The sequence below is a fragment of the Catharus ustulatus genome, chromosome 4 (genome assembly GCF_009819885.2).
Source record: "Catharus ustulatus isolate bCatUst1 chromosome 4, bCatUst1.pri.v2, whole genome shotgun sequence".
Taxonomy (NCBI): Eukaryota; Metazoa; Chordata; class Aves; order Passeriformes; family Turdidae; genus Catharus; species Catharus ustulatus.
Genome location: NC_046224.1, coordinates 4070903 through 4095850, shown reverse-complemented (window position 1 = coordinate 4095850; position 24948 = coordinate 4070903). Strand labels below are relative to the sequence as shown.

At 49.7% G+C, this 24948-nt stretch overlaps 1 protein-coding gene across 8 annotated transcripts in view; it reads right to left on the bottom strand.

The window, feature by feature from the left end:
* Positions 1-409: 409 nt before the first annotated feature.
* The window catches only part of PFKFB3 (6-phosphofructo-2-kinase/fructose-2,6-biphosphatase 3), a 38337-nt gene continuing 13798 nt past the window's right edge, over positions 410-24948 (bottom strand). Inside the window, exons 1-17 of one of the 8 annotated variants that reach the window (XM_033058382.2) lie at positions 18087-18349; positions 13810-13935; positions 13414-13510; positions 13100-13166; positions 12892-12966; positions 12528-12584; positions 10712-10836; positions 9789-9996; positions 9504-9650; positions 9271-9375; positions 8297-8426; positions 8081-8143; positions 7873-7937; positions 6261-6431; positions 5222-5244; positions 3405-3455; positions 410-2470 (exon numbers count right to left, since the gene is read on the bottom strand). In XM_033058382.2, coding sequence (XP_032914273.1) covers positions 2464-2470; positions 3405-3455; positions 5222-5244; positions 6261-6431; positions 7873-7937; positions 8081-8143; positions 8297-8426; positions 9271-9375; positions 9504-9650; positions 9789-9996; positions 10712-10836; positions 12528-12584; positions 12892-12966; positions 13100-13166; positions 13414-13510; positions 13810-13935; positions 18087-18165 — 1596 coding nt within the window. In that variant the 5' untranslated portion in view covers positions 18166-18349 and the 3' untranslated portion in view covers positions 410-2463. Of the gene's footprint in view, positions 2471-3404; positions 3456-5221; positions 5245-6260; positions 6432-7872; positions 7938-8080; positions 8144-8296; positions 8427-9270; positions 9376-9503; positions 9651-9788; positions 9997-10711; positions 10837-12527; positions 12585-12891; positions 12967-13099; positions 13167-13413; positions 13511-13809; positions 13936-18086; positions 18350-24948 lie in introns of those variants that run through there. The other 7 variants (XM_033058375.2, XM_033058378.1, XM_033058376.2 and 4 more) reach the window with 7 other exon arrangements.

The window sequence follows — 24948 nt, the reverse complement described above, 5'->3', positions numbered from 1 at the left end:
CTCTCCCAGTTTGCCTTGGCTGTGGCATCAACTGCCCAGTCCCTGGCTCTGTTAACCAAAGAGATGGACAGCAAGGTTTCTGGGGCAGGTGGGATGGCACAGGATTGACACCATCCCACCAACCCCTCCAGCACAGGAGGAGCTCAAGAGAGCTCAATTTTCCCAATGCTGGTAAAAACCACCATGTTCAAATTCCAGGTTTTTGTAGAGCTACTAAGACACCTATTATTACCAAAGGAGCAAAGTTTAGGGCCATTTTGTGTTCTTTTTTTTTTCTGTTTGATATATATATATTTATATATATACACACACACAAATACACACCAAAACATCCGCGCAGTTTCACGTGTACAGGATTGATCTCGGGGCAGCCAGACGTCATGTTTGTGTTTGCTGGCTTATCTTTTTGCAGCAGGAGGGGAAGAGATAAAACTCCCCGTGAAGGAGGAAGATGACAAGAGCCAAGTGCGTGGCCTCCCCAAAACATTCATTTGTGTGAAAGGCAGAGAAACCGAAAGCGCAGATGCCACCCAGGGCACAGAGGGAGAAGCCGCTTTTAATGGGGTTATTTAAACAGAAATAAAGCAAGGAGCGGGGAGTGGTGTTTGTTTTATCTGTACAGGACTATGATACACATATGCACAAGCTCACAGAGGCAGGGCACTGCCAGGACTGTCCCCCCCAGGGGACAGGGGCTGAGCGTGGCCCCGGCGCCCTCCCGCCGTCGGTGCCGCTCCGAGCGCGAGGCTGAAGCGCGAGGCACTGTGGTTCGCCTTTTCCCAAAGGAAAAACAGACCAAACCCACCCCCAAAACACACACTCACAAAAATAGCATTTCTCCACCCAGCCTCTCCCCTGCCAGCTCTGGGGATGGTGCTCCCTATGCAGGAAAAGCCATGGGAAGGATGAATCCCAGCTGCTGCCTTTATCTCCAGCAAAAAAATAAAGATATGAGACAGGCATGGAGAAGATGCTGCACATGGGTGGGGGAAAAAAACCCCAAACCAACCCAAAATACTGGAAAAAAAATTTCAAAATCCACAGACTTTTGCACAAAGCAATAGTGGTTAATTGCCATTTTTAACTGCTGTCTCCCAGCCCAGGACAGGCTGCCAACAAGGGATCTTATGGATCAAACCACTGGGAGTTGGCTGATGGAGTCAGTCAGGACCTCACCCTGTTCCCCCCACCTCAAACTGTAACTACTATTATTTTGTAGTCCCAGCTTTCCAGCATGCAAAATACAATTATAAACAAACAGAAAAAGTTGCCTGCATTCAGGCTTCCCCTGTTAAGGGGCACAACTCTGACAAAAAATAAAGTAGTTATGCTTCTGCCACAAATAAAGTGCAAAAACCAAGCAGTTTCTAAGTACATACATATACACACACGTGTGTGTATAAAATTTAAAAAACTGACACAAAACTGTCCCTTCCTGTGGCTTTTTGCAGTCAGACAGGGACTCCTGCAACCCAGCCAGACTTCTGGCCACCTCCATGAGACCTGTGTGTGTCTGCAAAATGCATCTAAGCATTGGGATTCAAACCCTCCACTTTCATCTAAAAAAGAAGAAAGGGGAGATGAAGTACCAGCACAGCACCTCAAACAGTGCCCAGCCTCCCCAAAATTCAACCCATGCCTGAGCTCAGATGATCCCTGGGTGCTCCCCAAGATGAAAGCATCACCCAAGCCCCTGCTGGCATGGTTCCACATGCACTGCAGGCTTCTTTCAACCTATTTTGCAGATCTATATTCTCTGCAAACCTCTTTAAAAAAAAAAAAAAAGGTGGAAGAATGGGTTGTTGTTTTTTATTAAACCCAGCAGTTCTTGCAGTGAAGGAGTTCACACAGCTGCTTTCCTGGTGCTCACAGAGCTGCATGAGCCAGGCTGGCATGTGTGACCAGTTGTAGTGTGGGTGAGAGACTGCAGCACAGCATGTTAGGGGCTTATTCAAAAGTAATTAACAACATTAATAATAATAATAAAAAAAATGCAAAACCCCTTTACCCACCCCCCTTCCCCCTATTTCTCTGCTAACCCCGCACCATCCACATATATACACACCCCACCCAGAGATGGATGGGTACCAATCATCTATACAGAAGATCAAAACCACTGAAAAAAGAGAAGAAAAGGAAACTCCTGTGCACTACAGAAGCACTTTACAGCTCGCTACGACCTAACAGGATGCTGGAGAGGAGAGCAAACGCTGCAGCCTGAGGAGCTGGTGGTGACCCCAGGAGGGAGCTGGGCTGCTCCACCTCGGCTCTCCTGCATCCCCCCCTGAGCAGCACGGGGTTTGGGGAGGAATGGGCAGTGTGAGCAGAGCCAGCCCAGCGTGGGGCTCACACAGCCAGAGCTGGAGGGGCCCGGAGGGTGAGCAAGCTTCGGGAATGGCGATGGGATGAGAAGCTGGCGGCGCCGGCGGTGCTCACGGAGTCACGACGGCTTCTGGGAGTTGTTCATGTTCTGGAACGAGAGGGGAAGGAGAGTTGGGTCAGGGTGAAGCTCAGCAGCACCTTCTAGAACACGTGAACAAGAGGATGAGGAGGAACAAAGCCACGCACGGATCACTACAAAGCACCCAGCACAGAGGGGAGGACACTGCCCACGCCAGGAGAGGGGCAGGTGACAATCACTGCTCAGCCCCTCCTCAGGCATTGCCTGGCTTTAACTGCAGGGTGGAATTTAGATAGCCCTAAAAACTGAGCTAAACCCAAGGCAACCCTCCCACTCCATCCTGTCTGCCCTTCTGAAGACGCTCTTTGGTCCATGGTGACAGAGAACCACAGTGTTCATTCAAACAGCCCAATTAACCATCACTCTCTTGCTCCCCTCGAGGGTGGGCAGTGTCCCCTCTGCCTGCCAAGGACAAGGTCACTGTTTGTCCATCCTTAGCAATGCCAAAAACAGGCAGCAGTTCCCACTGGCCATGCCAAGGACCAGCCACCACCAGTGGTGGAGCAGCACACAACTCTCCTGGTGACACCCCATGAGGTTTCATGGGCCCAAGAGATGCTCCAGACACAGCCCTGGTAATGACAGCAGGTACCCACCAGCACGTGGTGAGGACCACAAAACCAGAGACAACCAGCTAAACACAAGCAGGACCAGCCCCCAGGGGAGCATCTGCTCCAGGAGAAACCCAGGGGACCAACAAGGACACTTCCCAACTCACAGAACTACATGGAACAAGGGAGGGAAAAAAAGGACTTGGAAACAGCTAGGAAGGAGCCTCTTTTTTTTTCTTTTTTTTGGGTTGTTTTTAAATGTTTTTACTACCTAAGCTGCCTCTTACAAGCACCAGGAATTCCAGCCAGGCTACAAGGCAGAGCTGTTCTCTCTGTTATCTAAGGAGACAGGAGGAGGGTTAGGGAAAGCCACATGCATCACAGCCATTTACCTTGGAAATATTAGCAAAGAGAAAACTTTGAGAAAGTGACAAACAGGTCTTCTTTTTAAGCATGAAAAGTGAAGGGGAGAAGAAGGGAGGGGGATCAGGTGACTGTTCAAAAGTGCACTTTGGATCACAAACCAAGCAAAAGGAAAAGAAATCATCACGCCAGGTAGTCCCACAACCCCCAGTCAGCTCAATCCCACAGCCAGGAGGATGCTGAGGTCTCAGCCATGTCCCCAGCCTCTCCAGCTGTCCCCTGGTCCTCCTGGATGGGGGACAAGACCCCAACAGTGAGGGTTGATGCAGTGAAGCTCCCACTACCAACCCAGACCCCTGGTGCAAGTTGTGAAGGAGGAATTTTCCACCTCCCCATACAGGTGGTGACAGTGAGGGACCAAACAAGACAGCAGGTTCCCAGAGCTGACAGCAATGTGAAGATCACCCAAACCTCAGCTTTGGTGTGTCCTTATGGGCCCCACAAAAGCAGATTTTAAATCCCACACTAGGAGGTGGGGACAGGCTCCCAGCAGCTGGAGATTTTAAACTTGCTGGGTAACCATCACTGCCTGCCCCAGCAAAATCTGACACCTTATCTCCCAAACTCAACACCAGAGTGTTCTCAGTGTCCCAGCCAGCACCAAGGCATGCAGTGCCTTTTGTTACAATACAGATTTGAAAACCACAGAGGGGAGGATGGACAAAAACTCAAATGCTTTCAGAGCAGCCCAAGAGGTCAGGTTTCATCAGGGGCTGTAGTGGCCATGAGCAGCAAGGGGAGGATCACAGGCATGCAGGCCATGCTGAGCAACTCAACCTCTGCACTCACACAGTGATCCCACCCAACCCATCCACCTGCAAAGCCAAGTGCTACAGCCCTAACTTCCCTTTTCTCAAAAATGTTTGCTCTGAAAGGGGAAGAAATCCGAGATTCAACAGCTGCTACAGGCAAGCAGAGCTGAGCTCTGGCCTGGCCATGTTGGAGCAGATCCCTCCATCCTCAGCCCACAGAACAACCCAAGCCAGGGATGCTCACAGGTATCCTGATTTGAACTGGCCCTCAGAGGGCAAAACGACCCCCTGGACACTATCCAGTATCAGCTCAGCCCCAAAGTCTTCCCAGACATCTGAGCAAATGACTGCTGCTCTCAACTCAATGTAGCATTAAGTCTGAAGGTTTCAGATTTATCCAGGAGCTGTCCTGTTCTGTTACTCAGGGATACAACAGCACTAAGCCAAACCAGAGCCTTGATTATTCATAATTCGTGCATCAAATACTCAAGATGCTTTCCTTTCTTAACAGAGGTAGAGAAGGACAACTTCCATTCACTCTGCCCACAACATCTAGGCTGACTGTTTCAAAAATCCAAGTTTCCAGAACTGCAGATGGCTGGTCCCAGGATTACCCAGCTCCAGAAAACCCATTCCTGAGAAGGTCAGAAGCTTCTCAGATACCTCCCTGGAGCCATCAGTCACAGACACACCTCAGAGCCCTCAGGAAGGACAGAGCACCCAGGTCTCTCACCTACAGTACCACACAGCAGACAAATCCAGGAAAACCCAACAGCATCACCAACAAGCATCAAAGCGACAATTTGCTTCATTTCACAACAAAATTGGGACATCTCACCAAGCTAGGATACAAACCAGCACCCACACTCTCCTCTTTACCTTTCCAAAAACAAATCCCTCCCCAAAACAGCCAAGTATTAACTCCAAGAAATCCACACCCCATCTGGATTTTGCAACAAAACAACCCAGCAGGATGGCAAGAGACACGGAAAAAAAGGGTTGGAAGGGGGAGTAAGATGCAAGAAGGTACTTACAGGCATGCCTTCCCTAGTAAAGGCTGCAGAGAGACAGAACAGAAAGAACAGAGGCATCAGTAACTCCACTCCAGGCACAGGACAGCAGTGAGGGGCACCAGGCAGCCAGAGCTGGCAGAAAGTTTCTTTGTGAGGCTGAAGCAGCCCAAGCAGAGCCCTGGGAGCTGAGACAGACCCAGCTGTCCTGGGAGGCTCATGCAAAGCAACAACCAAGCAGAGCAAACGGGGGGCACAGAGCCATTCCTAACCTGCTCAGGGTCTGGGTGAGGAGGGGAGAAAGGACATCACACCAACACACAGCAGGGACAGGGGCTGGGCAAGACAGCAAGATCCAACAGGCAGCTGGGGGCAAGGGCAGCATGGCAAAGGCTCCTATAGATTATATAGGACTCCTCAGTGAGCCTAGGAGAGGGGTTTGTGCCTGGAGAAGTGAGCAGCAAGCAAGGCCTTTCTTCCTGTGTCCCTTCATGGGTGGGTGAAAGAGGAGAGGACACATGAGAACCTTGGCAGCTACCCACAGGGTTTCACCACTCCAAGAGCCTGCTACTCAATTTTGGTCCATTTTGCCTACAGCTCCAGGATGAGGGAGACCTTTCCAGCCAAAGGTGAACCTTGGCAGCTCCTCTTTAAGAGGAGCACAAGAGCATTTGATTTATTGCCATGGTCAGGTCTACACTGGAGCCAAGCAAACCCAGAGGGAAGGCACAAGCCCTTTGTTCCTGCTCACTCCAGGGAGGAGACCCCTCATGCTGGATGATGAAGGCACTAAATTAATGCAGCCTAGAGCTTGGTGGAAGTCCATGACACTCTCAAAACCCAAGAAAGGATCAACAGTGACCCAAGGCAGGCAGGGACAGCAGCCGTGGGAGGAAGATGCATCTCAGACAGCAGCACAGGTTACAACAAGTGCAAGCAGCTCCTCAGCTTCAGCAGTGACAGGAGGACAACAAACAATAAAACAACGAGAACAACAACAAAAAGAAAAAAAAATGAAAGGGGGGAAAAAAAAAAATTTAAAAAAAAGAAGAGTTCAACTAACTTGTCCCGGCATCTGCGTGGGCACTTCCTGAGGAACACAGCCTGGCAGGGCAGAAGAAACAGCCACATGCTCCTCAAAGCTGTTGATGCGAGGTTTTTTGGTGGGCTCTGGGCTTGCTAGAGGGGTAACGCTATTACGTCTCATGAGCGGGTTAGGTCCCTTCTTTGCTTCCTAAATTAAAGTGAGACAAAGAAAATAAAAGTAAATATAAAAAAATAAAGCAAAATAAAAGAAAAAAGGAAGAAGGCGACAGTTATAAAGGAAAAAAAGAAGCAAGTTGCTTTGGTTTTCTTTTTTTTATCTTAAAGTGGCCTCTGCTTTTCCCCACAGTCACTGTCAATGAGCAAAGGATGCACTGAAAGGCTCTGGACACAAAAAATACCCTGATGCAAAATGTTTAAGAGCACAGAAGGGGAGGTAAAAAAAAGGCTCTGCACTCAGACATGAGACAGATTTTCTCCTCATCTGAGTCTCAGCTGACAAAAAAAAGTAAGTACAGGTAGGTGAACACACCCAGCAGCAATCAAGCCATGAGTGCACACACAGAGGTGCCCATCAGTCTCCTCTCAAAGCTGGTCTCTCCACCCAGAGAGAGGAGTGAAAGCAAGAAGAGGGAAGATGAGCCAGCCCAGGCTGATCAGGAAGATTTGGGAAGTGGGAGCAGAGCAGCCAGCGAGGGTCAGCACCGCGCCAAGCTCCGACTCAAGCGAGGAGGGATGGAGGCAAAGCTGAGCAGGGGCACTCAAGCACTTGGCACAAGCCTTGCTGCCACCCCCAGAGAGGGTGGCAAAGCAGGGCATCGATGGCCCCATGCAGGGGGAAGGACTGGCTTCCCCCCTACAGCTGCAGGGAGGGACAGGAGGCTCAGGGGCTGCCACCTGACAGGGGAAGCAAAGGAAAGGAGGTGTGGGCCAAAAGGGGACAGCCCCAACTCTCCAGCATCACTGTGGGCTCCACCACCACTAAGCACAAGTTGGAAATGGCCCAGCACCTTGAGGCATGGGTGCTGCCAGGGTCCCTGTGTCCCTCTCTGACACAGAGTTAGCATCCTCCTGTTCTGGCCTCTGAGCTCCAGTGGAGCACTTGGCAGATGGACCCAACCTTACAGGAATTTTTCTCTACAGGAGGGGTCTCCTCCACAGAGCATCCCCAGCCTGGCACTGCCACCTCCCGCCCTGCAGAGGGACAGAGAGCCACGGGTATACCAGGAAAAAAGAGCCTCGAGGCAGATGTAGGGCAAGCACTGAGCCCAGGCTCTGCCAGGCAGCTGGGAGAAGTCACCTTCTCCATCCACAGCTCCATTCCCTGCTCAGGCAAGTGGATGACCATGCAGGGAAAGTCAGAGACCAGGGAGGAGTTTCCCCTGGGCACACACACTGGGAAGCAGGAACATGCAACAGTCCTTTTCCCCTGGAAAACCCTCAGCTGGCCACGACTTTGCAGAGCAAGAACACATCTGATGCTCCCAGTCTTCCAGCAGCACTTCCAAGCACCCAGCTGAGCAATCTCCCCATGCCCACCCAGGCATGATTTGGCAGTTCCCACTGCCAGCTGACCACAGGGGACAGGAAGGGGACACCAAAGGACAGCTCCAGGGAAAGGCAAGACTCACCTCTGGTCGGTCTCTGTGTGTGTTGACTGCTTCAATGTTCAGTGAGATGGATTCCACCCGGCAGCCTGCAGAAAGGAGCACAAAGATCAGCAAGGCCAGGATGTTACCAAGTGCCCCAGCACAGATCCCTGCTTTTCTCCCAGACTGCCTGGATTCAGGAGAAGGTACAAGTCAACCCTCCTGGCACGTTTAGGAAGGTCTCACTCACCATAGGCTACCGGGGTCAGCTTCAACACTGTGTGCAGGGGACATTTCAGGTAGGGCATCTCATCTGCAGAGACAGCAAAGCAGGAGGGTTATCCCACCTCACTCCAAGGCAGGCTCAGACTCCTTCACCCCACAGCAAAGAGATGCACACTCCATGTGAATGCCATCATCCCTCCTCCAGCAGGGCCAATCCTCTTCCCAGGGACAGGGAGCTCACCTGCACTCTTGTCCAGGAAATATGCCAGCAGACAGCGCATGACAGCCTGGTGGCAGATGACAAGGACGTTCTCTTGCCTCTCCAGCTCCATGATGACTGGCTCCAGGCGCTGCACCAGGTCTTGGTAGGACTGGGACAGAAGGAAAGAGAGATGAGGCATGGGATCAATGCAATTAGCATCCCAAAAAACAGTCCTCATATTGGTACACCTCCTGATTTCCATGCCTCTGAGTAAACCAACAAACTGCTAAAAATAAATAAATCCTCATCCTCAGGCTACTCTGGAACTTTAATTCTTCTGTCAGAGAAGGAGCCATTCACATCTCAGTGAATTACAGCTCACTCCTGGAAAATTAATTAAGGTAAGCAACAAAGGCTTTGAAGATAGAACCTCTTCACCTATCCCCACATATTCTTCTGTTAGATACAGGGTCACAAGGATAACTCCAAAGATTTTTCTGAAATATCTATGGGCATGACTTTCAATTTGGGGATAACTAGCTCAATTCACAGCCTAAAGTATCATCCAGAACTGATGTCAACTCCCACCTCATTGTGTCACCCCTGAAAGCAGACTGCCAGGAACAGAGATATTACCATCAACCCCTAGGGAATGATACTGAGAACAAGGTGAAAATTACTTTTTTTGGAAATGAAAGAAAATTGGGGCAGCACAAAACTGTGAGCAGATAGAATGATGGAGGTTGGACTAGAAACCTCCAGAGACCTTTCCCTACTAATCTGCTATAAAATCAGTGGGACTGTTTGTTAAATGACATTATTTCTTGGTGAAATCCTCATATGCCAAGATCTCACAAGAGCTCAAGGTAGAGGTAAACATGAGCCCTGATCTCTTAATTCTCATTTCTTGGAGCTTTCACTGCTCCTCTGCTCAAGAGGAGAGGACAGAATGAGGAAGAAAGGTCACATTTCAAGTAAAAATCCTGTGTCTGAAGGTGTCCCTGCAGACCTACCTCCCCAGAAGGATAACGGTAGTAATATTTATCCTGATCCCGCAGAGCAAATTCCTCTGGATGTTGCTCCCTGATTTCTTCATAGGTCATTTCTTCACACACACCCTGCCAGGGAAGAACAACCACGAGGTTACTGGAGATGTTCAAGCCAAACAGCACCAGACAAAACCTCACTTCCTCTCGTGAAGCAACAACCAGCCCCATCCAGCTGTTGTGGCTGCACAGATACTCACAGCATCGATTTCATTGAGCGCCTTCCACTGCTCATAGGGCAGCTGGAGAGCTTCTGCTGTTTGGATTGTCCTCTTTAGCTGGCTGGTCCAAATTTTGAGATCCTTCAGGTTCTGCTCTTCCACAAACTTGTTCAGTGCCTCTGCAAACTGTGGGATATAGTAAAAAGAGGTTGATTCATGGTCCATAGCTTCCCAATGGAGCTTCTTCCCTACTTCCCAGTAAGTGTAGCCCTACAGCCAGATAACTCCTGGAAGCCACAGGAGAATATTTTCCTCCTCCCTCACCTTCTTGCCCCTGTTGGAGAGGCCAGAGTCCCCTCCAATCCTGCCCTTGAGGTTGAACTCGCTCTCCCCGTGCCGGCAGAGGTAAATGGTGCGGGGCTGGACGTGGATGTTCATCAGGTAATAAACAATCCTGCTCTGGATGTGATCCTGAACCCTGTTGACCAGGAACCGCCGGCCCACGTCGATGACTTTGATGAGAGAAAGTTCCCTGGGGACAGACAGACGTCATTGTGGGTTATCTCTGCCCATGTAATCACAGGCTCAGAGGATTTCCTGCAGGCTATTTTCAGCAGGGAGCCAACAGGTAATGGGGATTCGTGGAGAGCTGAATAGCAGCAGTGTAATCACCACCCCTCCTCCTGCAGCAGTAAAGAGGATTAAACAGGACTCACAGGGAACATGCTCCTCCCCAGACAGGGATCAGCACGATGGGACAATCAGTGCAGGGCACACAGATGTGTTTGTGAGCAGTGGAGAGGCTGGGAGGTGCCTGCAGAGTCAGGCAGGACAGCAAACCTCTTCCAAGGCACACAACAACCAGGCAGAAGCCACAGGGCTTACTCAATCCTGTAGTTTGAGCCAAGCAGTCCCTTCCTTTAACTGGGACAATGAAAAAAGCACCTCAACCACTCAAACTAAGTGCTTTCCCAAAGCCTTTGTACTTAGACCTGCAGAGCAGGGTTGAAAACAGCTCATCTGAGCCCAGTAGAGCCTGGGAAGGCATCAGTGCCCATTTCCCTGGCACAGGACCTGGGGAAACCAGCATTTTCCTGTAAAAGGCCTGAATCCAAGGTGAGGCCTGGCCATAAATCATCCTAGCACAGCCAGGTGCTTAAAGACAAAGTGAAATACAGCTCCACCCTTCACTGTTCACTGGGAAAGGGCAGGTGCTCAAGGTAACTCAAGAAGTCGAGGTCTCTTACCTGTCATAGTCATCAGGGTCAAGGGGCTGGTAGCTGGCTTGGTAACAATTGATCCTCTTCATGAAATCCTCCATGGCATCAGTGGAGTTACAGTCCCGGTAATCTGGGCTGGACAATTTGACTTCCTGCAGCAGAAAAAAAACATGCCACAAGGAAAGGTTAGGAAGCTTTCCAAGCCAGACAATGCTAATCTGGAATTTCAAAGTCCTGCCAAGATCCAGTGATCAGCTGAAAGTAAGTGATGAGTACTTTACAGTCATCACTCATCACAGAGCAGCAAAGAAGCAAACCAGACCCAAACCCAAGCATAAGGTGGGAGAATTTGGTATCAACCATTGCATGCTTAGTTTAGACACTTATCATCCATTCCCATTCTCCCCCAAGAGTTGGGGTAGCCCTTTACCACCCAACAGTAGGAAAACTCAGCTTCCTAATGGCTAAAAAAAAACAAACAAAAAAAAACCACACACAAAAAAACTCCATCAGGGTCAAATTCAAGCTGAGAAAGGGAAGTGCACAAGCATAGACAAGATGCTTATCCCAGCTCAGCAGCAGGACAGTAGGATGGCAACATTCAATCCCTTTCTGTGCATTATTTGCTGCAAGCTGTTGGCCTGAAAGACCCTAGGAACAGGCAATGTGACTATTCACAACCCTCACAGACTAAGTCCTGCCTGAACTAATCTAACAGGCTCTTTTTCCTGAAGATTTGGGTTTGAACAGCAGCATTACACATTGGTAATTTCACAAGCAGTCCTGAAACCAACAGGATAACACAATGGATCAACACATGTGGCAGCATCCCAGGCCTGGGGTGTATTTTTCACACCAGCACTAACAGCACCATTCATCTGCAGTTCCCCATGGAACAAAATCCCACACTCAGCCAGGAGATCATTTTCTCACCCTTCAAGCATTAATTTCCAAATAAAGGGATTAAAATCCTCAAAAAAATCCAGCTTGTGGGGGAAAAAAAAAGTAGCAAACTGAGCATTTTGTTGTAGAAAAGGCTGTGTGCAACCTCCCAGAAAGTTGGTCACTGGGACAGCAGCTTCCAGCAGGGGAAAAGACACTCCAGCTCCAGCCCCTGCCTCCAGTGAAGCCATGTTGGCTGTCACCAACACCTTTTTGTTTTCCATGTGCCTCAGCAGAGTTTCCACGATGATCTGCTCCATGATCTTCCCAAGCACTGGTATGAGACTGAGCCTGTAGTCCCCAAATTCTGTCAGGGCTTTGTCTTTCCTAACCCAATCCCTGGCTGCACAGACAATCTCTGAATTCCTCCCAGGCTGCCTGTCCTTGCTTCCATCCTCTCTGTAGGCTTCCTTTTTGTGTTTGGGCTTGTCCAGGAGTTCCTTGTTCATCCTGGCACTTTTGATGGCTGCTCCTTTGCTGGGAATGCATCACAGCTGAACTTGGAGAAGCTGATCCTTCAACATTAACCAGTTTTCTTGGGCCCTTCTTCCCTCCTGGGCTTTTTATCCTACAGTACTCCAGGCCAAAATCTGCTCTCCTGACAACTCATTTCACACCAATGAAACCCAGGAGCTTCACATTCCTCACCAGCCCCTCCTTGTTGGTGACAACAAGGCACAACATAGAAGAGCAAACAATGAGAGGTGCTATCACTTGGAGAAAGAAGTCATCAACACATTCCAGGAACCTCCTAGACTGCCAGTGCCATGCTGTGCTGTCCCTCCAGCAGATACCAGGGGAGCTGAAGTCCAGAAGACCAGAGCTTGTGAAGGTGATGCCATTCCTACCTCTCTATGGAGGGAAAACAAAGGCAGGACACTTCCACCAATTCCACACTTACCATAACGTTGGTGGCCACTACGTTGGGATCATTGCAGACAGATTCAATGAAGAACACCTGTGAAGCGAAGCAAAGCAAAGCTCAGCTGAAAGCCACCAGAAAGAGCAAGATTTCTAACATTCAGCCAGCTCCTTACTCAACCCAATCTCCTCCCTGCTTGACCCAACCTCTCCCTCTGCCCCACTCCCATCACTTCCTTCCCCACAGCTCAGTACAGGGAATGAAGAAAGTTTCATGTTTTTAATCAAACCCAGCAGTGAAATCTGCCTCACACAGGAGCAGCATTAGGATAACACATGAAAGATACACCAACTCTACACAAGAGTGAACTTCACAGTGCAAGTATCAGCCCCATGCCACTGACCTTGAATCCATTCTCTTTGGCAAAGTTCAGGATCATCCCTCTCCTCTCCCGGGTGGTATTGGTGGCATCAAAAACCTTTAAAAGCAGAAGATCTCAATCAGCACCACAAAGAGCTGGCTTCCCAGAGAGCCCCTCCTCAGAGCAGGGACTGCAGGGGACTTTGGGGCTGGCACAGCTGCCAAACCCCAGAGCACATCTGGGAGCTCACCGCGATCTGCCCGGCCTCCTCCGTCAGGTACAGCTTCACATCCCTCAGGGCAGCCATGGCACACTGCCTGCAAAACAGGGGACACACACATGGCCCTGATGTCCTCTGGGTGTGCTGGCCACCCTGAAGTTACCAATCCCATACAGATTCAGTTTTGAGCTCTCAGAACCCTCCTTGAGTGGGCAGGGGAAATTCAAATCCAGGGGAAATTCAGAGCCCAACTTCTCAGTTCATCCCCCCCAAACTTGGCAGCTGTGCTGCCAGCCATGAGGTTCAGCAGGATGTGGGGTCAGGGAGGGGGTGGCCACACTCACCTCCTGACTTTCATGGCCTCCTCGTTGTCAGGACGGAAGAAGTCATAGGAGCTGTAATGCTTCACGGCCTCGCGCCGATACTCCCCAACGTTGAAAACTGGGGGGGAAAGCAGGAACAAACCATCAACATGAGGGGCATCACTCAGCCATGCAGCTTCTGCACTTAAAGCAAGCTGGGGATGAGGAATTACACCCTCAGAGAAAAAGGCTCAGAGCATCCTTTGGTCTTCAAAGTGAAGGCAAACCTGGGCTGCAGCAGGATGTGAAAACACAGGTATTTCACCTGTGGGATCTTTGAAATATCCCCCATTACCTCCCACCTCCCAAAGCACTGATCTAGAGGAATTCCTGAGGACCAGACCTCCTGCTTTGCCCTGGAAGCCATGCCAGCCTCACCTTTTGTGGGGACACCAATCCAGTTGAGGTAGCGTGTCAGCTTCTTGGAGATGTAGGTCTTGCCACGGGCTGGGAGGCCAACCATGACTATCACAGTGGGGGAATTGGCAAGCTGGGGCCCACAGGCTGCAAGGAAAAACAACAGGAGCTGTTAACTCTCCACCTCATCCTGCATCAAGGCACTTGTTTTTATCCAGACTCCTTCAAGTACTTCAGCAGCTAGAGAAAACCTGAAAGCCACAGCAAGAACATCCTGATGGGTGCAAAGTAGGCAAGGAGCCAGCAGCTGGCCCAGGCTCTTCTGTGCCTCAGTTTCCTCATTTGCATCCAAAATGAAATAATTTTTAAAAAAAAATTAAAATCAAGGCAAGCACAACTTAGCATTCCAATGGTTTGGCCAATTCCATGAAAAGTTCAAGGATAGCCAAGGATTCTGGACCCGTCCCTGCAGCAGTGTCTGTGCTGAAATACCAGGCCTGGTCCAAAATCTTCACCCACAGAAGGCATCTCCCAAAATCTTTGACTTGATTTTTAGCTGACACACAACCAACTAAGAGGATTTTCTGAAGACAAACAAGGCAAGAGAACCACAGAACTACCAGCATTTAAAAGCAGCTCTCCAAGTGATTTATCCCTTTTTTCCTCATAAACCCAAACTGGGTTGTTGGGATATTTTTTTGTTGTTGTTGTGGTGAAGAGGGTCCATGTCAAACAGCTGGAAAGAAAATCCAGAGGCAGCATTTGCAGGGGATTTCTCACCCACCCTTCCATCCACCGGTGAGCCCAGAGACCTCATAGGAAAGGAATGCAGGGAGTGAGTGGCTGGTGGCAGAGCCATAAAACCCAGCTTAATTATGGCCTGGGTGAGAGCTCTGCCTGCCTGTCACAGCTGCTGAAGGTGGGACCAGGATGCCAGGGGCTCCCAGGGATGGAGACAGGGCTGGGATAGGCTTTTGTCAGAGTGGATCTGGAAATGGCAAACTGAGGTATCCACAGAAGATACAAAGTATATGGGATTATCTTCCCCTTTTAAGAAAATAAACTCAGCAGCTGGAGAAACCAAATTAAGGCCACAAGGAAGAGTTATGGCACTGGTGTCCAGATGACAGAGAAGAGCAACCCATCGTTTTCCTGAGTTTCTCACCAAAGCAAACTCAGCAGGCAAAATATTAAAAACTACCCAATACATTTCCTCTTTTTTTGTTTCATGAATTTCCCAGGCTGGAGCTGCCCTCACACTCACCCCCTTTGTGCAACACCCCCGTGCTGCGTTTCAAAACCCCAGGGCAGCTCCCAAAGATTTTGATAACAAGTGCAAGTTTTCTGTGCTGGGGCACAAGGGAGCTGTGCAACATACCCAGAAAAACACTTTTCCCCACCTAAAACAACCTCACATCCTCATCCAAGCTATGAGTGCAAGTCTGCTTTACACAAAACCCACACACAAGGGGAGGAGGAAGGAATAATTGCTGAATAAGGAAACTCTTCCTTTCCCTACCTGCCAGTGGACAAAGGAACTCAAAGAGCAGAGCCAAGAGGATTTGGGGCCATTAAATAGCACTGGAAGAGGAAGGGACAATGCTGGGTACTGTTCATGTCCCTGTGGCTCCAGACAGCTGTGACAGCCCCAGGGTTGGCACTGGGTGGGCACACGTGTCACCTCCAAAGGGTGCTGCAAGAGTTAAACACCCTAAATTCAGGAATTTCCCAATTTTTGCTGCCCTCGAACAATGGAACAGCACCTCCCAAAACACCGTGGCATCAGTGAGCAACTTTCCACCAGGAATCCGAGCCCAAATCAAAAGGCTCCGGGGAACTTTGCATCAGGGATGAAACAGAACCCAGTGTTTTGCTCCCAGTCTTTCACAAAAGCCTCATTCATCATTTCTATTCACCACTGCTGGGAAGCCATCAAGGATTTCAATACATATTCATTACTCCTTATCGACATCTAGACAGGTAAGTCAAGGGCAGGGATGACTTTCAGGCTCAATCAGAGGATATTTAGGAGGAGCTCATCACTTTTGCTGTTTGCCAGAAAGCCAGCTTCACACCAGTGGTTAAAAGAAGGGGAAAAAATACAAACAGCAGAAAAGGGAAGGAAATTTGCTTCTATAAAAAGTCGGATAAAACAGCCACCTCCCTAATTCAGGCATTTTGACTGTCTCATCATCAGTATTCCCCCAGAGCGCACATTCTGTTAGTCCTATTCCCCTTTTCCCAGCTTCTTCCCGCCGCAGTTCCCACCCCTTTCAGGGATGCCCGATCCCGCATCACACGCGCACGTGGAGCCGCGAGGATGGAACATCCCCGGCTGTGCTCCCACACCCACCGAGCCCGAGGGACGGCAAAAAGCAGGGACGGGATGGAGAGAGGCAGCGGCATCCCCTTCCCTCCTGGAACATCCTTTTTCCTCCCGGAAAATCCCCTTCCTTCCCTCCCGGAGCATCCCCCTCCCCTCGCCCGGCTCTGCCCAGCCCAGCGCCTTCGACGGCTCCGCTTTCCCAGCCCCTACGTGAGAGACGTGCGGCGTGACAGCAATTTAATGGATCGCCGTCAAAAGGGCAGCTGAAGGAATCGCTGCAGCCTCCGCTGGGCGAGCGAACACACAATCGGGCTAATTATTTCCCACCCGGGCAGCGTCCCTGCAGAGGATGCTCCCAGGGCGGCGCCCGCTCCCTGCGGGCATCACGCTGGACGTGGTCTCCGTTATTCCTCCCTTCCCACCCAGCCCTCGCTCTTTGTTGCTGCTGAGGAATTAATAGCACCTCGTGTTTAAAATACCTTGAGTTAAAAAAAAAAAAAAGCCTAAAATCCCTCTTCTCACGTTGCACAGTGAACAGTGCCCAGCGTGGCTTGCTCCCACACCCCAAGGAAAAATAATTAGAAGCCACATTATGTTATTAATAAGCCCCTCGGTGCCTTAATATATTAAATACGTTAGTTTTCCCCGCTACCAAGAGGGAGCTCCCTCTGAGAAACCAGGTGAGTGAAGTGGCAGAAAACCACTGCATGCACAAGGGATTTCTTTCAGAGGTGCCAGTCCTCGGGAAAAAAATCCAGCCAACAGAGACACACGTGCAAAGCATTAACCCGGGAGACGTTTTACCGCACTCTGAGCAAAGCCCCTTGGCTACCCAGATGTGCAGCCTGTTGCTGAAATCATTTCCCCGGCAGCTCCCGCTGCAGAGCTGCCCTTGCCAGGCACAGGCGGAGCATCCCAACATCTGCTCCAGGGTGCCTGACCCACAGCCACGGGCAACAGCATCTGGCAAGTTCAGAGGATAGCTATTTTTAAAAGAATTATTATTTAGAAGGGGAAACTGTCCAGACAAGGTAAATAAACATCAGAAGCGACTTTAAACGCCTGATGAAGACAAGCATTCTGTTTGATTCACCCAAGCCACTTCCATCCCTCGACAGGCTGCGAGTGCCACCCCCTCCATCCCGGCTCCGCACATTCCTGAGACGCTCATTTAGAGTTGGGAGTCGCACAACTGGCAGGTTGGCAGTGTTGCTGATGGGTGACTTAGAGGAGCTGCTTCCCGAGCTTGCAGATTGCATCATGATTCAAGATCTGGTTTATAGTAACATCGGGATGACCCAAACATTTTTATATTCCGAGCTTCAGAGACAAGGGGAAACCACTACAGAAGTTTCAGCATCAATTTTTTGCCTTCCCCTCCACCTGCCTATCTCATCCCCACAGGCTAAACGGTAAAGTGCAAGCGGCTGGTGTTCGGTTCGTGTTTTGCTCCCCTAAATCCATTGTGCTAATCATCCCGCCACCTCCAAAAAAAAAAAATTAACACACTAACTGGACGGAGTTTGGAGCAACCTGGTCTAGTGGGAGGTGTTCTGTCACGTGGCAGGAGATTATCTTTACGGTCCCTTCCCCACAAACCATTCACAATTCTGTCATTAATAAATCCCCGGGCGAGCCGCTTGACACCGCGAAAATCCCATCTGAGCTGGCGCCCCGGCTGCGAGGTGAACAACCTGCTCCCTTCCCTTTTAATCCCAGAGAGTGGAAACGGGGCCACGCGTGTCCCGGCGCCTCCCCGCATCCTGCGGGGCCATGTGACGGCTGCACCTTCCCACCGAGTCACGGGATGGCGGCGGGTGGGATGCGGGACCGCCAGGATGCTGGGGAGAAAGGATGCTGCAGGGATGCTGCACCAGCGGGGCGCAGGGAAAGGGGAGAGCTCCCCACCCATCATCCCAATCCCCATCCCTCCATCCCCATCCCGCCGGGATGCTGCCGTGCCCGTACTCACAGCGGCGGGGCAGCGCCGGGCGGTTGTCATTGGGAAGCCAAATCTTCTGGATGCGGCTTTGCGTCAGCTCCATGGGCATTTTTAAAACAAAGGTCTTTTTGCGCTCCGCGTCCACCTTGATGCGTTTGTGGGAGGGAGGAGGAGAAATAAAAAAAGGGGAGGGGGGGAGGAGGTGGGGGAAATATATGATAAAAAAAATAGAAAGGGTTTTTGTTGCAGTCGGTGGTTTGGGCGAGCGGCTGCGGCGCTTTCGGATGCTGCTCCGAACCTCGTGAAGGTTTTACGGCAGGAGGGGGAGGAGGAGGAAGAGGAGGGCCGGGTCTGCAGGGCACAAAGCCGGGCAGGAGCGGCCCCAGCGCAGCCGGGAGGGAGCGAGGGCGAGCTCCGCCGCGATCCGCGATGAAAAGCGGGGAGAAAAAAAAAATATATATATAAAAAAAAAATTATCTTCCTTTTGAATCGGGAAAAAAAAAATAACAAGAGGGAAAAAAAAAAAAGGCAGGATCTCCACGCGAGGCAGCCGGGGAAGGAGTGGTGCTACAATCCGCGCTGAGCTCCGACCGGCTCCGCTCACGATGTGCCGGCAGCGGCCGCGCCGCCCTTTTCTATCCCGACAGGCCGGGCCCGCCTCCGGGGCGGGGCAGAACCGGGCCGGGCCGGGCGGGCGCTGCGGCGCCGCGGAGGAGGAGGAGGAGGAGGAAAATGGGCAGCAGGAGGAGGAGGAGAATGGGCTGGAGCAGGAGGAGGAGGAGGAGGAGGAGGAGGAGGATGAAGGGGGGATGGCGGCGCGGCCACTGCTGCCCCCTGCCGCCCGCCCCGCGCACTGCAGCGCGGACAAAGGACGCGCTTTGTTCCGCGGGGGGGACGCGGCACCGACCCGCCCATCCCATCCCGAGAATCTGGACTAAAATATTTACAGTTAAATCAACGCCCTGCTTCAATTCTCATCGAGAATGGTGGAAAATGATGGAAATTGAATCAGTTTATTTGGGATTTCTTTTTGGGTTTTTTTAAATTTTTTTTTTAATGAAAATTAAAACTCGACGATAAATAACTTTTTTAAAAAGGTATTTTAAAAACGAATAAGGAGTGAAAGATATAAAGAGGGAAAATTTTAAAATAAATTCAAAATTAATTAAGAAGATAAAATAGGGAGTAGAGGTGAAAATAAGAAGGGGAGATGGAAATAAAGGAAAAAATTGGGAATAAAGTTTAAAAAGAAAATTAAAAAAATAAATAAGAAAAAAAGAAAATTTAACAAAAAAAAAAGGAAATAAACTAGACACAAATGAAGAACAATTTTTAAAAATACAAAAAAAAAAGAAAAAAGAAAAAAAAAGAAAAAGGAGCGCTTAGCAGACAGCGGTGGGATGGGGGCTCCTCGGAGCGCCCCTTGCGCTCCTCACTCCGCGCTCGGCGGGTCCGCGCCGGGGGGACCCGCGGGGGTCCCGGGATGCCGGGGGGTCCCGGGAGGTCCCGGGGGGCCGGGGGATGCCGGCCCTGCGCTCCTGCACGTCGCTCACGTCGCACATGCGGTGCCGAGCCGCCTCCCCCGGAGGGGATGCCCGGGATGCGGCGGCTCCGCCTCCGCCCGCGGCCACCGCGGCTGCTCCGCCCCGCTCCGCGCCCGGGCGGGGCCCCCCGCATCCTCCGCCAGCAGCGCCGGGGATGCTCCGCGGGCAGCTCTGCTCTCTCAAACGGGACCATAATGCTAATTTTTTTTTTTTAATTTAATATTATTTTAATTTAATAATCGCGTTTAATTGTTTATTATTTAATGTTTTCATATAGTGATTTTATTCTTTTTATTATTTTGTCATTCTACTATTTAATTTTTCTGAATTGTGATGTTCATATGCAATAAATACTATTTTAATAATAGTGATAATAATAATAATTATTATTATTAATAATAATAATAAATTTTATTGTTTTTATTTGTATTATTTTATTAGTTTATTACACTTCTTAATCCACTCTCCAGGTTCCTACAAGTTACTTTTCCACTCTAAATTAGGCTACAAACGGCAGCCCAGCAGTGCTGACACCCCCACACAGCCTCTGTTTGCAGCACGGAGGGGTTGGGACCACCCTGAAAATTCCCGTGACCACGCCCAAATCCCAAAGGCAGGTGCTCAAACCGTCCTTGTCCCCCAGCACTGATGGGGACGATCCCACCTGGCATGGAGGGGTCTCTTTGGAAGGATTTTGGGTGGGAATTTGCCACAGCAGGGAAATGTGGGAATGTGTCATCGGTGGGAAGAGCTGTAGAGGTGGGAGCATCTGCTTTGATGATGTTTAATGAAGCAAATTTTGCTTCAAAATTTAAAGCCTGATAAAGGAGCATCTTGGATACCTAAAATGTTCAATAGCCTTTTTTTAACTTAAGGCATTTTCCTTCTCTGGAAGTAAAAGCTTGTATTTTTATAATGCATTTAGAAAGAAAGTATTTCTGGCTAATTCCTTACATGGTGCCAAGATGGAGTAAAAACTGCACAATCTTTCCTCTCCCACACAGGGAAAAAATATTCACAGGCAAAAAAAAAAAAAAAAAAAAAAAAAAATTTTTAAAAAGCTACTATGAGGGAGCTGGAAAAGAACCAGAGATTTGGGATGTGGGAAGGAAGGTGGGATAGAGCTGTGAGTGCTCCAGTTGGCAAGGATGGGAGTCAGGCTTACAACAGCCCTCCCTGGACCGCTCTGCACAAAATCCCCAAATCCTTTTCACATGTAGGGCAACAGAAAGTCGCTTCCCAGCTAGAGCATGAGTCAGAAGGAGGACAAAAATTCACATGATTTTACAGGACAAGGAATTCGAGCATCATCCCCCTTCCTCCAGCAGCTCTCTCCCCTCTCCGTGGCTCTTTTCCACCTCACAAATCACCACCCCCACGACATGAAAAGGAGCCCGAAAGCGAAACCCTGCCTGAATTAAAATCACAGTCGCTTCAAATTAGATCCACCTAGTAACTCTTGGCTTAGAAACTCCTAAATAACTGGAGCGGAAAGCTTTGACTCCTAAATAAGTGGCCTGGATTTCAAAGGCACCAGCACCCAGCTGCTCCCAGGGAGGTCAGCTGGAAGAAGCACTACTATTTATAAGGCACTTGCAGCCTGGGGAGAGGGCAGGGAGCAGGACAGTGCTAGGTGCACTCAGAGGATTATTTTCCCCCCTCCCAAATCGTGCTTCACAAAATCCCAGCTGGCTAAAAATAGCACCTGGGCTGGTAAATAAGATGTTGCTTGCAGCTGCTGTTAAAAGAGTCCAAAGGGGTGCTTAGCTCAGCGATTCTTTGGGAAATCAAGTCACTGACGCAGCTTGAATGTTGTCAGGAAGAAGTGTCAGCTGCTTGAGAGCCACCACAGGCACAGTGTGACATGGGACAGGCAGTGATGCTGTCCCACAGCCTCAGTGTGTGACACAGGGAGGAATCAACCAGGCAGGGTAGGCTGGAGCTGTGCCATACATACCCCAGCCAGGAACTGGTAGTATTTAATAAATGAGAAGGGACAGGGGTATAAATGTAATGCCAGGGTTTGAAATAGGAAAGTCACGGTGGTAAGATGGGAAAAAAATTCACCTTGAGCAGCCAAGGGGTGAATGCAGCAGGTCCAGAGAGGTGGAGAGGGAAGTACAAAAAGGGAAAGTCTGGAAGAGAAGGGGAAAAAAACTCATTTCTGTGAGATGGGATACCCACTTATTATGGGGTTTACAGTCTTCAAACTTCTCCAAAACACCAAAACTAAAACCACTCAATTCCCTCTTTTGTTCCACTGCTGCTCCAACGTCAAACTCACCTAGCAACCCACCCTGAACAGTGGCATTAGGCTCTGGATGCATCCCAAAATAACAGCTCCAGACTTCATTCTCCATCCCCTTCGGAAGAACCTGCTGATCAGCAGCCAGCCTTCCCTGGCATCCTCCCCCTGGCATCAAAATGCCAGCACCAGCAGCGACTGCTCCACCGAGCCCCAGCTCTGACTAAGCCATGATTCACCCTCCTCTTTTAATATCTGTGTTTGAAACTGATGTGTTTGATTCCCTCTAAAGGAAACTTGGAAGGGAAGGACCAGTCATGTTCTTGCCTACATTCAGAGCAACATGCATCCTCTCCTTTGGACCTGGTGGGATCCAAGTCACACATCCCGGGATTTTTTGTGATTAGAATTTGGAGAGGGTGGCTGGGAGCTGTGTGTACATCACTGTGTAGATGCAGCCACCCATGTGCTCCATTCATGTCGGGGCAGCTCCATCTGCAGCAGTTTCCAGTATGGCCTTGGTTTATCAGCCTGGAATGTGGGCACAAAGTTCAGAATCACGGGATGGTTTGGGTTTAGAGGGATTTCCAAGATCATCCAGTCCCATCACCCTGCCATGGCAGGGACACCTTCCACTGTCCCAGGTTGCTCCAAACCCCATCCAGCCTGACCTTGGACACTTCCAGGGATCCACAGCTTCTCTGGACACCCTGTGCCAGGCCCTCACCACACCCACAGGAAAGAATTTCTCCCTAATATCCCATCTAAATCTACTCTCATCCAGTTTAAAGCCGTTTCAAAGTGCTCCCTACCCTGGGAGCTGGCAGCAGGTGCCCAGATTCCTCTTAGTGCTTTAATGACATTTTCTTGCAACAGAAAAATTTATTGCTCTGGGCTGACCAAGGGGCATTTATATGGTTTTCAAGGAAAAAAAAAATCCAAACAAAATGCTAAATTCTGCGCTTGCAAAAAATGATTTTAAAAAGTGGGATACTGAAGAAGCCAAGAAAATTGGCTGCAATATTTTTCGGGGAATTAGATGCTTTCAGAAAGGTCAGGAAGGAAACCAAGTGGTTGACCCCCTCCTCTTGCCAGCTGGATGATGAGTGGTTTTCACTGCTGATGGCGTTTTCTTTGGAAGGACTTGATAAAAAGCTGCTACGGGTCAGGCTTGTGGCGGGGAGGGTGATGAATGCCTGATTTTTATCAGGCTGATAAAAATGTGTGGATTCGGAGAGGCAGCTGGAGTTCAAGGTCCTTTTCGCCTGAAGTTTACAATTGCCTCCCTCGCCCCTCGCAGGTATTTCAGTTGTAGGAAAAAATAAACAAGGAGCGAAGTGCGAATTGTTCCTTTATCACCATTGTCTCCCTCATCCCTCCTTGATGGCCGGCAGGGAACACCAAGAGCTACTGGACCCGGGTGTTTCTGCCATGGAAAAGAGTTTTTTTATTCCCTCTGCTCTAAACAAGTTGTGTTTTCCTTCCTCATTTCTCGCCTTTCACCCTCCCTGTCCTTGCAGGCTAACACTGCTCTTCCTCCTCCTGCCGCATCGGGTAAATGGAACAGAAACCAAGCAAAACCATCTCTTCACCAAATTATTGGCAGACAGGGTTTCCATTCCAAGGGATGCTGCTCAGCACGGGATTTACAGAGCCCTGAAATCAGGGAGAGCTCCTGGTGCCTCTGCAGCAGCGAGGGCTGAGCCCTGCCCGGGGTGCGGGATCCAGGCAGGGCAGGGAACAAACATCCAATAAACATGGAACAAACACCGTGTGCCCCGGAGCTCTCCCTCCTTTCACCCACCCCTGCACACACGCAGATTTTCAGCCTGTTGCACCCTGTAATTGCTGATGTGCTCAAGGAACTCCTTCCTTGTAAGAAATTCCGATCATTGCTGGCAGCAGCTGGGACACTCCTGGAGCAAGACCTGGGCTGCCGTACTGCCACTTTGCTTAAAAATAGCAACAAGCAGAGAAAGGGGAGAAATTCCGCGGGGTTCAGCTTCTGACAGTGAGAAATCCGGGCTGAGCAGCAGAGGGGGAAATCCCCACGGACGCACAGGGCATTGCTCACCCCGCGGTATCAGCCCCGGTCAAACACTGCACCCAGGGCTGACCCTGCTTTCCTGGCACCCAAGGCACAGGAAAAGCCAGGACGGAGTTGCAGAAATGCAGAAATGCAGAATTCAGCCTCATTCTGCTGCTTTTGCTCAGCCCTCTGCTCTGAGCTCCCCGTGTGTTGTCACAGTCACACTCTGAACCGTGAAGGATTTATTTCCGATATTTGAGGACAGTAAATTCTTCCTGGAGTCAACACTTTGCAAAGTTGTTTGCTTGTTTGTTTAATTTCTTTTCATCTATAACTCTTCAGACAGGAGGGCAAGGGTTCAAACCTTATTTCTTTTGAGTAAGATTTGTGCTCTAACTGGAGGTAAACACCTCTATATAACTGACTGAGTTAAAGGGCAGCAGGAAAGGAAATGGGAGAGTTGTAAATGCAATGCCTGGCTTTGATTAATATGAGGAAGAAGGAAGGATGAGAGCCTGGATTCAATCTCAATTCGTCAAATTAAAAGCAAAGTCATTCAAGGTTTCCTCCCCTGTCCTCAGAGAGGTGGGTGCCTCCAAATGAGTCCTGGATGGTCCTTGGGAAGACACAGAAAATCTTAAGATCAAAAATAGGAAGGTGTACAATGGGTGTCCATTAGCCAGGATTGATGACCCCAAAGGATCCTCCCAAACAGAGATTCATTCCCAAGAAAGGAGGTTTATTTGTAATTTTAAGAAATAGATATATTCTGTAATTCTCAAGAAATATAATTTGGAGATAACATTCTGAAGCTGCAAACATCCACTAAAGCAGGGACATTTCTCAAAGCTGGCAGGTCTGCTCAGAAATGAGTCCAGGAGGATTGAGCAATGTCCTGTGAAAGTTCCTGACCTTACAACACTCTGCAAAACAAAACTCACCCCACAAATGGGCTAAATCACAAAGATAATTGACTGCATAGGTTGCAGAAAGGGTAGATTTAGGGTAGATATTATAAAGAAATTCTTTACTGTGAGGGTGGTGAGGCCCTGGCACTGGTTGCCCAAAGTGGCT